Raw genomic sequence first — 14,350 nt, 5'->3', positions numbered from 1 at the left:
TGATCGGGCTCATCCAACTTGGACCAGCTACTGCCACCTGCGCAATCTCTACTCCGGCTTGGTTGGGAACATTCTTCACCTGGATGCTTGGCTCCTTTACAAGTTCTACCGTGATGAGCCTTGGCGTATCCTCGGTAGCCGATGAGGCTAACGTGGCAAGAGAGTCAGCGTGCTTGTTTTGTGACCGGGCTACCTGGGATATCTTTACCGTTCCAAACTGACTGATAATCTGCTTTGCCGCGCCGAGATAAGCTTTCATTCTGGGGTCCCGAGTTTCGAAGTCCCCAGTGATCTGATAAACCACCAGTCGAGAATCAGAGTAGATCTCTATGTCCTTTGCGCCCAGATGTAATACTGCCCTCAATCCGGCCAACATGGCTTCGTATTCGGCTTCGTTGTTCGAGGCTTTGAACCCCAGTCTGAGGGAGTGTTCCAGTCGTATACCCTCCGGGGTGACAATGACAATACCGGCCCCGGCCCCCATAGCATTCGATGCACCGTCCACAAATAACCTCCATGGGCGAATCTCCGTACTACAGATTATTTTGCCTTCATCCTTGGGTGTAAACTCTGCGATGAAGTCGGCCAGAACCTGTCCCTTCACCGAGCTTCTAGGCCGGTATCTTATGTCAAACGATCCCAACCGAGTCCCCCACTTGGCAATCCGCCCTGTGAAGTCTGATCTCTTCAATAGTGACTGCAATGGATACTCGGTGAGGACGAACACTGTGTGTGCCTGGAAGTAATGTGGCAACTTTCTCGTTGCGTGCACCAGAGCCAAAACTAACTTCTCGAGAGGCAGGTACCTTGTCTCGGCATCGACCAAGGTTTTGCTCACGTAATACACCGGCATCTGCACTCCCCGGTCCCTTAGCAACACAGCACTTACCGCATGGTCGGTGACAGCGAGATACATAAACAGATCCTCTCCGGGATCCGGGGCCGTCAACCTCGGCGCCTTTGCCAAATATTCCTTTAGCTCTCGAAAGGCTTCATCGCAGCTCTCGTCCCATAGAAACCCCTTCCACTTTTTCAGAAGCTGATAAAAGGGCCGGCAACGGTCGGCAGACTTGGAGATGAATCTGTTCAGGGCCGCTAGCATTCCAGTGAGCACTTGCACCTCTTTGGGATTGCTTGGTGGTTTGAGGCGGTTCACGGCTTCTATCTGGTCGGGGTTGGCTTCTATACCCCGAGTAGAGATCAGATACCCCAGGAACTTACCAGCCCCCACTCCGAAAGTGCACTTTTCGGCATTCAAGCGCAATTTATACCGACGTAGTATCTCAAACACTCCCCGGAGATCTTCGGTGTGCTGCGACTCAATTCTGCTTTTCACCACCATATCATCGATATAAACTTCAACCGTGCATCCAATTTTTTCTCGGAACATTCTCGTCATCATTCTCTGATACGTAGCCCCGGCGTTCTTTAGTCCGAACGGCATGACCTCGTAGTGATAATTCGCATTCGGGGAGATAAATGCAGTCTTTTCTCGGTCTTCGGGCGCCAAGGCAATTTGGTGGTAGCCCTGGAAGGCATCCAGGAAGCTCATCCTCGGATGCCCGTACGTTGCATCTACTAGCTGGTCAATCTTGGGCATCGGGAATGGGTCCTTGGGACATGCCTTGTTCAAGTCTGTGAAATCCACACAAACTCTCCATTTCCCGTTCTTCTTCTTTACCACGACAGTGTTTGCCAACCACTTCGGGAAGAATATCTCCTTTATGGCTCCGGCATCCTTCAGCCGCTGTACCTCCAGGTTTACTGCCTCGACGTGTTCCCTCGACGCTCTTCTCGGTTTCTGCTTCTTTGGGGGGAATAACGGATCCACATTGAGTCTGTGGACAATGAACTCGGGATCTACGCCGGGCACTTCATACGGGCTCCACGCAAAAACGTCCACGTTTTGCAATAAGAACAGCAACATATCTACCCTTTCCCGGTCGTTCATGCTTGTACCTATCTGGAAATACTTGTCAGCATCTGGGAGAATCCTTACCTTCAGCACCTCCTCGGCCACGTCCGCCCCAGCTTCCCCCTGGGGTTTCTGTAATTGCTATGAATTTTCTTTCTCGTTCTCCTCAGTTCGACCGAGCTGTTCGTTCTCCCACCGGACCGCGGCGACGAGGCACTGCCTCGCCACCTGCTGATTCCCCCTTACCACGGCAACTCCATTCTCGGTAGGAAATTTCACTTTTACGTGAAGGGTGGACGGGACAGCCCCCATTGCGTGAATCCACGGCCTTCCCAGGATTGCGGTGTATGGTGCGAATGATCGGACCACTATAAATGTAACTATAACTGTCTTGCCTTCCATGTTCACTGGGAGAGAGATCTGCCCCTCGGGAATTACAACCCTCCCATCAAACGAGACCAACGGCGTGTCATACTTCGCCAAATCCTGGGTCTTTAACCCTAGCCCTTCAAAGAGATCCGGGTACATGACGTCGGCTCCGCTTCCTTGATCAATCATCACCCTCTTTACCAGGAATCCGCCTATCCGGGCTGTCACCACCAAAGCATCGTCGTGGGGTTGGACCGTCCCCTCGAAATCATCTTCTCCGAACGAGATGGTCGGCCGTCCACCTTTTTTCTTCTTTTTGGATGATTCTCCTTCCGCGCAGGCTACTGTCAGTATCCTTTTAGCCGCTGCTGCCCTTCTTGGTGCGGCATGGATGACTTCGATTACCCCCAGGGGTGGTGGAAGGGGATTCCTTTTCTGTTGGGATCCCTGCCCGGTTTCTCGGTTAACGGAATCTGTTACAAACTCTTTTAAGTACCCGGCCCTTGCTAGCTGTCCGAGATGATCTTTTAATACCCGGCACTGTTCAGTCGTGTGCCCCTTGTCTCTGTGATAGGTGTAGTATAAGTTTTGGTTCCTCCGAGATGGGTCGCCCCCCATTTTGTTCGGCCACCTGAAGAATGGCTCGTCTTTGATCCGTTCCAGGATCTTGTGAACTGGCTCTTTAAACACCACATTGACCCCGTCGATCTGCCCCTCTGGTCCCTGCATTCTGAAGTCTCGTTTCGGTTTTGCCGGCAAAACGTTTTGCCGAGATCTCCCCACTAACGGAGCTTTCCCCCTGCTTTGCAACCGGTCATCTTCCAGGCGTTTGTACTCCTCTATGCGTCTCATCAGTTGCCTCATGTCCTCGGGGGGTCTTCTCGTCAGTGACTCCCGTAATTCAGAATCCTCAGGGAGCCCCATTCTGAAGGTGCTTGCCGCAATTTTCTCATTTCCTCCACCAATCTCGTTATAGAGTTCCCAGTATCGGCTGGCATAACTCCGAAGGGTTTCCCCAATCCTCATCTTCATGGAAAGTAGTGCGTCAACCGGCTGTTGCACCCGGCTACATGTCACGAACCTGCTGCCGAATTCCTGAATCAGCTCGGCAAAGCTGTGTATGGAGCCCTTCCGCAAACCATTGAACCATCTTAGTGCCGTGGAACCGAGACTAGAGGGAAAAACCTTACACATTAATGCATCGTTGTGCGCATGCAAAGACATCATGTGGATGTAATGGCTAACATGCTCCACAGGGTCTGTCCTTCCCTCATACGAATTGAATGGTGGTCGTGTGAATCTGCTCGGCATAGGGGCCCGTTCAATTTCATCGGAAAACGGTGACCGGGCAGCCATCCGTAGAGCCCGGCTCATTGCGTCCATGGAGGCATTGTGGTGTAGACGTTCTTCCGGTGATTCTGATCCTTGGTGATCATAACCGTGCGACCGTGAGCGGTTCCGTCGATTGCGTGGTTCCCGTGATTGCCGGTGCGACTCTTGGGAGCGCGACCGGTCTCGGGACCGATGCGTATTAGACCGGCTGGAGGCCTCACCCTGGTTTCTCCTTTGCTGGGAGTTGCGATTCCTTTCATCTCGCCGAACCCTTGCTTCCAGCTCTAGGTCCATTACCAGTCTGCGTAACCGTTCCAGCTCTCGGTCCCTTTCGTCATGCCGCCGATGCGCCGAGACGTCCGAAACCGTCCAGTGTGTCTGAGCCGATCCTTCTCCTTGTCCGGACCCTTCCTCCCTTCTTGAGTGCTCCCTATCTTCCCGCCTTTTTTGCCTTCTCTCCCTCCATGTTGACCCCCGAGAAGATCCCATGGAGCCGCTTGGTGCACGCTCCTCAGACATCCTCGTCGTTTGAGTCCCAGTCGAACTACAGCTTTGTAGGAGGGCCCCACGGTGGGCGCCAATTGTAAGAACCAAGTACGAGGCCTATGGGCCTTGGATTATTATGGGCTCACAATCTATTTGTAGTGGGCTTGAAGATTTCCTACTATGGGTCGTTCTCGGCAGAGACTCAAAGCAACGCCCAGTTTGATGTTCACTCTTTCACTCTTTTCTCTCCCAAAAAAAAATCCCCTTTCTTCTCCCATCTTTCTTCTATTTATAGCCAAGGTTAGTGGGAAGATCATGATTACAGCCACCGTTTGTGCCATTGAAGGTCCAATATCATTTGATTTAAGTGGATGTTTAGGTGAGAGGGCGGTGCTGCATTTATGATCTTGGAACTTGATTCCATCTGGACCGATAATGCTCGGCAGCACCGTCTCCCGTGCATACCACATTTTCCCGGGAATGACTCATGTACATGACCGGAAACGTTTGACCGAGCCCACCTTGGAACTTAATACCCTACACCTGTTTGTTATTTATGAATCCCCGGGAATGGCGTAGGACGACTGGACCTTTCGGCTGGGCCTGTGGCCAAAACCAGTACGGGACAAGGCCCAGGGCCTGTATGGGCCTGGGATCACCGCACTGTACAATTGGGGCAGGGCCCGGGGTCTGTATGGGCCTAAGGTCTTGGTGCCGTACAGCCTCTATTATGAAAATCAACAGTCAGTAAAATATGATAATAGTAAGAAACGTTATAAATGGAAACATGAAAAAACTAATTAGCCGCTATTATTATGGAATAGATGTTTTTTTTTATGCATCTAAGAAAATGAAATGTATAGGGTTTACTTATAAAGGTATATATAAAAATTCACGTTAAAAAAATATGTAAAGGTTTTATTTGGAAAAAAAAAAGTAGATGTAAGGTTTTTATTATCTTAAAAGACAATGAAAAACCAATTTTTAATTACTACAACTGTCGCTACTTTATAAATCACACACAACACTATATTCAATATCCTAAACAACATAGTTAGACCCTTTTAGATATACACCACCATATTCAACTTATAAATTACAACCCAAATCAATCATACAATTACACAATCAAAGCATGAACATGTAACATGTATTATCTTCTGAATTATTGCATGGAATTTTCACAATTATTGAAAGAGAATCTCCAAATTTAATTTTTAGAAAACATCAAGACAAGGTGAATTTTATTCTTTTTAACTTCCATAGAAAAAAAAAATATTACGCACGTTATTTCAACCCTTATGGAAAAGAAGGTTTACATGTAGCATGCAAAACGTGTTTAATTGACTTAGAGATGTAAAAATTAGTCAACCAACTATGGTAGAATTAAGGTTTCAAATTTTAAATAAAACAATTCTACAATAATAAAAAATTATTTTGTGATAAATATGATTATGAAATGCATTACTTTTCATTAAATTAGTTCAAATTACAAAATAATAATAATGAGATCACCATAAAAAATAATCACGCACAACGCATGGGTCTATGACTAGTTCATAATAAAAGTGGTATCAATCTAAGCCGTTTAGAAGTGACGTTATTTGAATCAAAATTTGTCATGATATTAATATGTGAAAAAGTTTTGCGAAGCTCATGCATCAAAAGATACTATGATACTGACATAAGTGAAAGAACTTTTGTCTTTGCAAGTAGGGTCGAGCTGGTGAAAAACACTGCAAGATTAGAAGCTAAATAAAATAAATGATATTCATCAAACTGATCAAAGTCAGTGAAACCGTGTACGAAGGTTTTGAAGTTCCACAGAGGACTTCGGACCTGGACTGGCCACGCTTGTCGTTATCAATTATTTATCACGTTTCCACTACTTAAGCAGAGACGAAAAGAGAGTGATTGTGTGACTGTGTTTTTTTTAATTAATTATTTCTTTTATGAATAGTAAACCCTTTTTTCCTTTTTTATTTTTTATTTTTTAAATAAAAATAAAAATAGACCAGCTTAGATAAAGAGTACTGGAGTTCTGGTCCATCTGGATGGGTGCTGATTTTTCTTTCTTTCTTTTTTTTTTCCCCTCCTTTTGAATCAGATGTTGACACTGTCACTATCAACTTGATAGTAATCTATTCCGGTAATAATCATGTCATTTGACTAAGAAATAACCTTATTTTTTTAAGTAATGTTTTAGATATGATAAATATCGTAATCTTCTTCAAAACTAGTTGAGGTGCAATTTGTTATTAGTGTAACATTTTTTTTTCACATGTATTTATTATTGGCACTAAATATTATTTTTATATATACTAACTTGTAACCCAGGTATATGTATAGATGAATTTAATTATAAACACATTTTTTTATCATAAAAATATGTATAATTAATCAAATTAATAGAAAAAATAAATGTAATTAGACATGCAGTGATTTTTGTTAAATAAATATATGATTGGTATTTTTATTTTTTTTATAGTTCATTAATATCGGACTCTTAGGGTGAGTTTGACATTAGTTTTTAATTTTTAACTTTTATGTACAGTTTTTTAAAATCTCACTCTTTCCCTCAACTTTTTCACTTTTTTTAAGGTACAAGTATGCTTTAGCATACTTTCAGTAAAAAGTTAGATAAATGGACACTTAGTATTTTGTACTCATTAACTCACTTGGTATAAATATTAAAAACTTAAGTGGGCACATGACACAAAATTAGACCACAATTAAAATCTAATTAAATTTTCTTTGAGCTTTAGCTTTATATATATATCACAATATATCAACTTAATAATTAAAAAAAAAAGTTCTCTCTAAACTTATTGAGCTTTTTGTTAAATCTATTATCTAGTCAAAGTTAGAGTTTTTGTTGTTGTTGATAATTTAATAGTTACAGGGGAAGATGGATTTGAATTTTGAACATCTCCTTTAGGTACATTAGGAGGTGTAAATTGAACCATAGGTCTCTTGACTTAGAAACATAATTCAAGGTTAGAGTTACTAATAACAAATTATGATTATGGTATGCGTTATCTATCTCTATAAATTATAATGGTATATCTGTAATTCTAGCTATTATAGATTTGCTATCTACTCCTCTTATTCTAACAACTTCATTTCTTCTCTTGAGGATGATTGCAAGCTGCTGATTTCCCAACTTTTTCATTTTAGGATGAATCACTTTTATCGGAAAGGTAAGAGATGTGTGGATGCTCTAGCTAGATTAGGAACTGGTCAAACTTCTGACTTTGTTGTTTATCATACTCCTATGGAACTTCAATCTGTTTTTAATTTTGATGTGCAAGAATTGTACTCCAACAAGCTATCTCCTGGGACCTTTTCTTCTCACTAGTTCAATAAATTCCCGTTTCTGCCCAAAAAAATAATAATAATGAAATAAGAAAATACGAAATCAAAGTGTTAAATCCACAAATTATAATTATTTTTTTTCTGATGTGTCAAAAAGTTTCATGACTCAGCACTAACATCGATATCAAATAAAAGAACATAGATTGGAGCCCCCAATCCTCACCTATTCTCTTGGAAAAAAGTTATAAATAAAAAATAAAAAACTGTGTGTAATAACTAATAATTCTTTCTGTACGCGGACGCTACTAGGGGAAGACTGCTTTTTTTTGCACAGACACGGTCACAACTCACACGGCCATTGGTTGGTGTCTGGTTGACTGCAAAAATAGCTACAATTAAAGAAGTGAAAGGGTTAAAAGTAGAAACTATTAGTAACGCATGCCTATATATATTGGACCAACCATAAGACAACATAAACATATGCTAGTGGCTTCCTGGTAGTAACTTTGAGACGAAAAAAAAGTCTCCAACCAAACAAAAGAAAAGTCCTCCTCCATCATCTCCATAAGAATTTCAATTCCACTTTTCCATTGTCTACCAACACATCTCCTTGTTATCTTTGCTAGCCTCATCCTCACTCTATTTGCATTATTCCTAACCCTGTTGACCTTTAACAAAACCATAGGTTGATATGGGTCTTTGCTTGGGATCTCTAGCTCATGGACCTCCAGCTGAAGCTGAAGCTAACACAACCGCAACAACTACTCCAGGTACAATTCCAAACTAGTTTTTAATTACATGTACATGTTCATCATCTGGGGTTCTTTTAAATTTCCTACTAAATTTTTGTTTTTTGTTTTTTTTTTTTTTTTTTTTTTTTTTTTTTTTTAGTGGGATCTAGCAAGATTATAGAATCATCAGGAACAAGCAGCAGCAACGGCAAAAGTCTATTTTCAGAGGGAGCAAGTATGTTAAGCATGGATGATTATCCTGATGGGAAAATCTTAGAGTCACCCAACTTGAAAGAATTCACTTTTACAGATTTGAAGACTGCCACTAAGAATTTCAAGTCGGATTCTGTGTTGGGTGAAGGAGGATTTGGCAGAGTTTTCAAGGGTTGGGTGGATGAGAAGACCCTTGCACCCTCCAAGGCTGGTATTGGAATGGTGGTTGCTATCAAGAAATTGAATTCAGAAAGTATGCAAGGATTTCAAGAGTGGCAGGTATTAATTTCAACTGCAAATTTCATTTACAAAGTCTCTATTAAGCTTTTAATTGATTGATTGTTTTTTAAATTCAATTGTTACCATTGAGCTACAAAGTTTTTGGCACTGAGCACTTGATTAGTTTTATTTCTATATTTTGCTGCAGGCAGTTAAAATTCTTTTTCATGCTCTTTCATTTCTATGAACTAATTAAAGAAAAAAAAAAAAAAAAAGAGCTAGTGTCATTATTGGTTGCAATCATGATTATGTTTCAGCCTCATATTCAATTGTGGAGTCCAGCATATACAGATTGGGTCCCACTTGTATCACATGCTATTTTGCTACAGATTCCAAATCTACAAATGAAGAGAAAGTGATGATGTGGTCTTTAACGGCACCAGATATTGGTCAGTCTGTCACGCTACTAGAATATGGCATGCATAAACTATTAATCCCGCTGTGTGGTGGCAAATTTTTGAATCTTAACCATCCAACCTGTCCCTAATTTGGTTCCAATTCTTTACAAGTTACATTAATTTTGAAATGCACAAGATTAAGTTTTTGTTTGGAACCCGATTAAGTTTTTGTTTGGAACCCAATTAATCACAACAAATGAGAGAGAGAGAGAGAGAGAGAGAGAGGTTCTACTAATCCTTAAGGACATACAATCTTCTAATCCTTGGGATAACAAACAATAATTGAGATAAATCAGTATTTAGAAGTCATTAAAGTTTAGCAACTTGTAATACGTGTTTTAGAATGCACATATGCCTTTGAGTGAACTGATCATCCATTTGTGATTTAATTCTTTCAACTGCTCAATTGTCACTTTGTAAAACAAATGCATTAATTAACAGGCTACATTATATGGTGGGAACTGTATTGTGTGTACTTTAGAAAGTTAAGACATTTCTCATGCTGTGTAATAGAAAGTGACATTTTCAATTCGGTTTACTACCCTAATAGTGTATGGTTTAGGCCTCTGGATTTATGCTTAACCAGTTTTCTTATTTGAAATGGATTTGTTTCATGAATCAGATTGAATATTACAAATTTAAAGATGCATCTAGTGCCATGTAATTAAATTTTGAATGATGTGACACTCTATACACTATTAAACCTAGAAAATTAAATCTTGAACATGAAATGGAGAGGATCATTTTCCTCAAATATAACCATTTCTACTGATATTAACAGTGTTTTTTCATTTCAATTTGATTGTGTAGTCGGAAGTAAATTTTCTGGGAAGACTATCCCATCCCAACCTGGTCAGGCTATTGGGATACTGTTGGGAGGATAAAGAGCTGCTTCTTGTGTATGAGCTCATGTCGAAGGGAAGCTTGGAGAATCATCTTTTTAGAAGTAAGAATTTGAGAAGAAAATTGACTTGTCCGTGAATTAGTTGTGTTAACTTAAGGAGTTTTTATTTATTTTTCAGCAAATAAAATACAAACTAAAGGGGTTTTTTCTTTGAGCAGGGAACCCTAACATTGAACCACTTTCTTGGGACATAAGACTCAAAATACTTATTGGAGCTGCTCGGGGCCTGGCTTTCTTACACACTTCAGAAAAGAAAGTCATATACAGAGATTTTAAGGCCTCAAATATACTGCTTGATGGGGTTTGTCTTTCTTTGACCTATGTCTTCTTATCTACCTCTAGTTTTAGTGTAATGCTCCAATTTTTTTTCTGAGAGTATAAGAACTAAAGAGTGCATTTGGATGCAATTTTTTGCTGGAAAATTATTTACTTATTTGTTGAAAGTTGGATTAAGTATAGCAATACCTAGAAACAGTGTTGTACATAAATAATTAAGCTAAAAAAAACTAAAAGAAATGTCAATGCCAAACAGATAAACTCATAAACTGGATAGGAAGGTAGCTTATTCCAAATTACTTTTTTGTTTCCTTTAATGTTTATAAATATATCCTTTTAACTACTCTGGCTACTAAGTCAGCATTTTGCTTTGTTTGATTGATGAGACACAAAAGAAGTTATGTATAACTGTTGTTTTAGCAGTAGTTTGGGGTTGGAGTATAGAATCAAATAGAGCACTAGTATTCTAGACGTGAAAACTGGTTGAAGAATTTCACTTTATTATCACCCACCCTCACGCACAAATAGATCATATCTCTTTTATAGCAAAACTCGGGTGCTGCTTTCCAGGATATAGGAATATAAACTCATCACCTATTTGCATAGATATTTTAACAACATTGGATACATGACAGTGATATATTCCACTTTTCTGTTTCTTCTCCTACAGAATTACAATGCAAAAATCTCAGATTTTGGCTTGGCAAAATTAGGGCCTTCTGGTGGTGACTCACATGTGACAACCAGGGTTATGGGCACATATGGTTATGCTGCTCCAGAATACATTGCAACAGGTAATGCCGTCTCTAACAAATTTTATATATGAATTCTGAAGTCCTGCAATTTACTTACATTAATGAAATCTTTGTAGTTTCATGGTTGAGATCAAATACTCCTAAAGACATCCTACTTGTGTTAAAAAAAAAAAATTGAATGAATACGCTTTAAATGAAACAAAAAGAAATTTGGGCCTTAAACTCTCTAGCTTCCTTAGAAATAACACTGCTTGGGAGCTCCAAGAAGTTTGAAAGAATCAAACTTACAACAAAAAATCCACTTAGCTAAAATTTGGGCAACAAATTAGCTTCTCTTCTAACTGTTGGCATCCTAGCCATTTAAGCGTGCGAGGAATGATTATAGCCAGTGGATTGATAAAGGATACAAAAGAGCTTAAAAATTCAAATGAATGCTTAATAATATGGCCATGTGAAAAGATTTAAGCCATAATTTAAAAAATGGCAGTCTATTAATGCTTGTTATCAAGGAAATCTGCTAACACGCTTGCCATTGTATAATTCTTCAACAGGTCATTTGTATGTAAAGAGTGATGTTTATGGTTTTGGAGTGGTGCTGCTAGAAATGCTAACCGGATTGCGAGCGCTTGATACAAAAAGGCCTAATGGGCAGCAAAATCTGGTTGAGTGGCTTAAGCCATCTCTCTCTAGTAAAAGAAAGTTGAAGAGCATTATGGATATACGAATGGAAGGCCAATATTCAACTAAGGCAGCATTACAAGCAGGACAACTCACTCTAAAATGCCTAGAATCAGACCCTAAAAGCCGGCCTGCCATGAAAGAAGTGGTGGAGGAATTGGAAGGGCTTCAAGCAATCAAGGAAAAACCAAAGGATTGCAAAACCAAGTCTACTCATTCTACACCTCATCATCACAGCCAACATCCTATTCATCATCGGTACAAACACCATGCTGCTGAAATTTGATCAAAACATAAAGTTTCACACGAAGCAAGGTGAAGAAAAATACTTCACACACACAAAAATTGTGTGCCTCGATTTTTTTTTTTTTTTTTTGTATGGGAGCCTTGTCAAATATGGTTTTATTTTTTTATTTTTTGGCCAAAGTAATTTCTTTAGATTCACAACAATTTTTTTTTGTTGTTGTAAGTTGTAACTGGCCATTTTATGTTCAACATGATGATCATAGTGTAATACTGGAAATTGTAGGGTTTTTTTTCCTGATGTAGTCCTGAATAGAATGGAAAATATCTCAAGGGTACTTAAATGATATTCTGTTATTTCAAGCAATATTAGAGATATAACTTTTTTTTTTTTTTTTTTTTTTTACAATTTTCTAAGGTGACATTATGCGACTGGTACTTCACTTTCATACATAGACTCATGACTGATACCACTTTTATTATGCATTAATCACAATAAGTTACACAATTACTATGAAAAAAGTTAGTACAAAAATGGTCATAGACTCAGCTCATGTAAGAAGTTGTTTATCAGTTATTAAAATACGTGATTAGTTGAACCGTAAACTAGGTTCTGCCCTGATGATGAGATTGGGCCACTACTTATTCTTCTTTATAAATGGCTTATGGGCCACTTCTTTAATTAGCTTTTTATCCGTGTGATGGACAACCTGGCTAAAGTTATGGGCCTTATGACCTTTTAAAGTAGGATTTTTATTTTTATTTTTATCCAATGAATAAAGCCTCTTTCACCATGTCACCATCGAAGTTATCATCGTGCACAATTAGCATCTTTTGTTCAAGAAACGATTTCTATATCTATGTGTGGTGCGTTGGCCCAACGACCCTAGTCTGTTTTGGGCACAAGCCCTCAATTTATTTGATCTCTGATAATGATCTTGGCCCACAATGAGAAATCTTAGGAATAGTCCATTGCTATGATGGACTGGGTCTTTGTATTGATCTACTGTTATGCTATGAGATTATAACCTGACCGAGAATGTATCCAATTGACTGAACTTCCTTTCCTGAGTTCCGAGCAGAATCTTAGTCCCTAAAGATTATATTCTCGTCTTTCTCTTATTTTCTCTCACCCCAATTTTTTCAACCCCCCATACCATATCCTCCTTCCCCTTTTATACCCTCTTCTTGGTAGAGCTCTCATGATGGCAGAATCTTCCACACGAATGTGGGACCTACCACTTTAGAGGTAAAGGTGACTCTCTGGATTGTAGCACTGCTTTTGTTTATCAAATCGATTATCAGAGGTGAGACCCAATTTTCTAACATTGAGAGGATTACTTAGTAACTTGTGCTTGACACTAGTTAGGTGCTCGGCTGTATGTCCATATTCGAGCCTCCTCGTGTCCTCGGTAGAGATAGTGGATCTTAACATTTGGTCCATCTAATTTACTTTCCCTTAGGCCGAGCCCAATCTTCAGAACGGCTTCCTCATCTTCTCAACCCAACTTTGGAATAGGTCTGCCTCCTTTGCCACAACACTATGAATATGATTTTACAACTCTATGAAGTTTTTTGTCTTAGAAATCATGTTTACACAATTTCAAAACTATAATACATTTTGTTAGGACATATTTAGACACCGGTTATGCCAAATTACCTATTTTAAAATCAAGTTGATAAAAGAATTATATTTGTTTACTCAAATCTCAAAAAAGCTTGTATGTAATGAACAGCTAGCTAAAGTTATGTCCTTTTTAAAGTTGAAGGATATTTTTTTAATATAATATAAAAAGAATAAAGCCTCTTTCATTATCAAAGTTATCATGCACAATTAGCATATTTTGTTCAGGACAAAATTTCAGTATCTTCGAACGCAATTTTACAACTTTTTGAAATTTGCTATGTTAGAAATTATGTTTACACGATTTCAAAACTATAATACATTCCTAAATATTTGAGTTCTGTACTTCTACAAATACTTTTAATTTTGTTTTTTTTTTTTTTTTTCACAAAAGATCTGATGTTATTTGGTACTTGGTAGTATATTGTGCTGTGGTTCATGTGGATTTGGTACTCCCTAACCAATACAAATAAAGTACTAAATTATTCTGGGTTTATGAACTCCTTGAAATTGATTTTCAATAAGAAATAGATTATTTTGTCAGAGATAACGAGATAGTCCTTGTTGTTCTATGTCTACGGTTAGAATTTGAATCCCTACCTCCCCTTTCCCTCACAATCTACCTAAAAGAAAATCTCCAAAATCAGATTGATGAACTTACATTCAATGTGTGGTATTTCCGTTTTCCTGACCAAAACCAACTACGAAGGGTAAAAATCTCACAGGTGAGCTTAAACGTAGGTAATAGTTATGGAATATAATTAAAAGTTTTTAATAAATACCAAAACTATACAATGTTATTCATTAAATTAAATTTGACTTTGAGAGATTG

The 14,350-nt window shown here is 39.1% G+C and overlaps 1 protein-coding gene across 1 annotated transcript; it reads left to right on the top strand.

The window, feature by feature from the left end:
- Window positions 1-7,881: 7,881 nt before the first annotated feature.
- LOC115994580 (probable serine/threonine-protein kinase PIX13) lies at window positions 7,882-12,251 on the top strand. Its single transcript, XM_031118784.1, has 6 exons — window positions 7,882-8,187; window positions 8,309-8,640; window positions 9,849-9,984; window positions 10,101-10,243; window positions 10,889-11,012; window positions 11,525-12,251. Exons 1-6 carry the CDS (start codon window positions 8,109-8,111, stop codon window positions 11,935-11,937), a joined length of 1,227 nt encoding a protein of 408 aa, XP_030974644.1. The 5' UTR covers window positions 7,882-8,108; the 3' UTR covers window positions 11,938-12,251.
- Window positions 12,252-14,350: the final 2,099 nt, after the last annotated feature.

The sequence above is a fragment of the Quercus lobata genome, chromosome 6 (genome assembly GCF_001633185.2).
Source record: "Quercus lobata isolate SW786 chromosome 6, ValleyOak3.0 Primary Assembly, whole genome shotgun sequence".
Taxonomy (NCBI): domain Eukaryota; kingdom Viridiplantae; phylum Streptophyta; class Magnoliopsida; order Fagales; family Fagaceae; genus Quercus; species Quercus lobata.
Note: the sequence above shows the minus strand (reverse complement) of the source record. Positions and strands in the feature narration are given on the sequence as shown.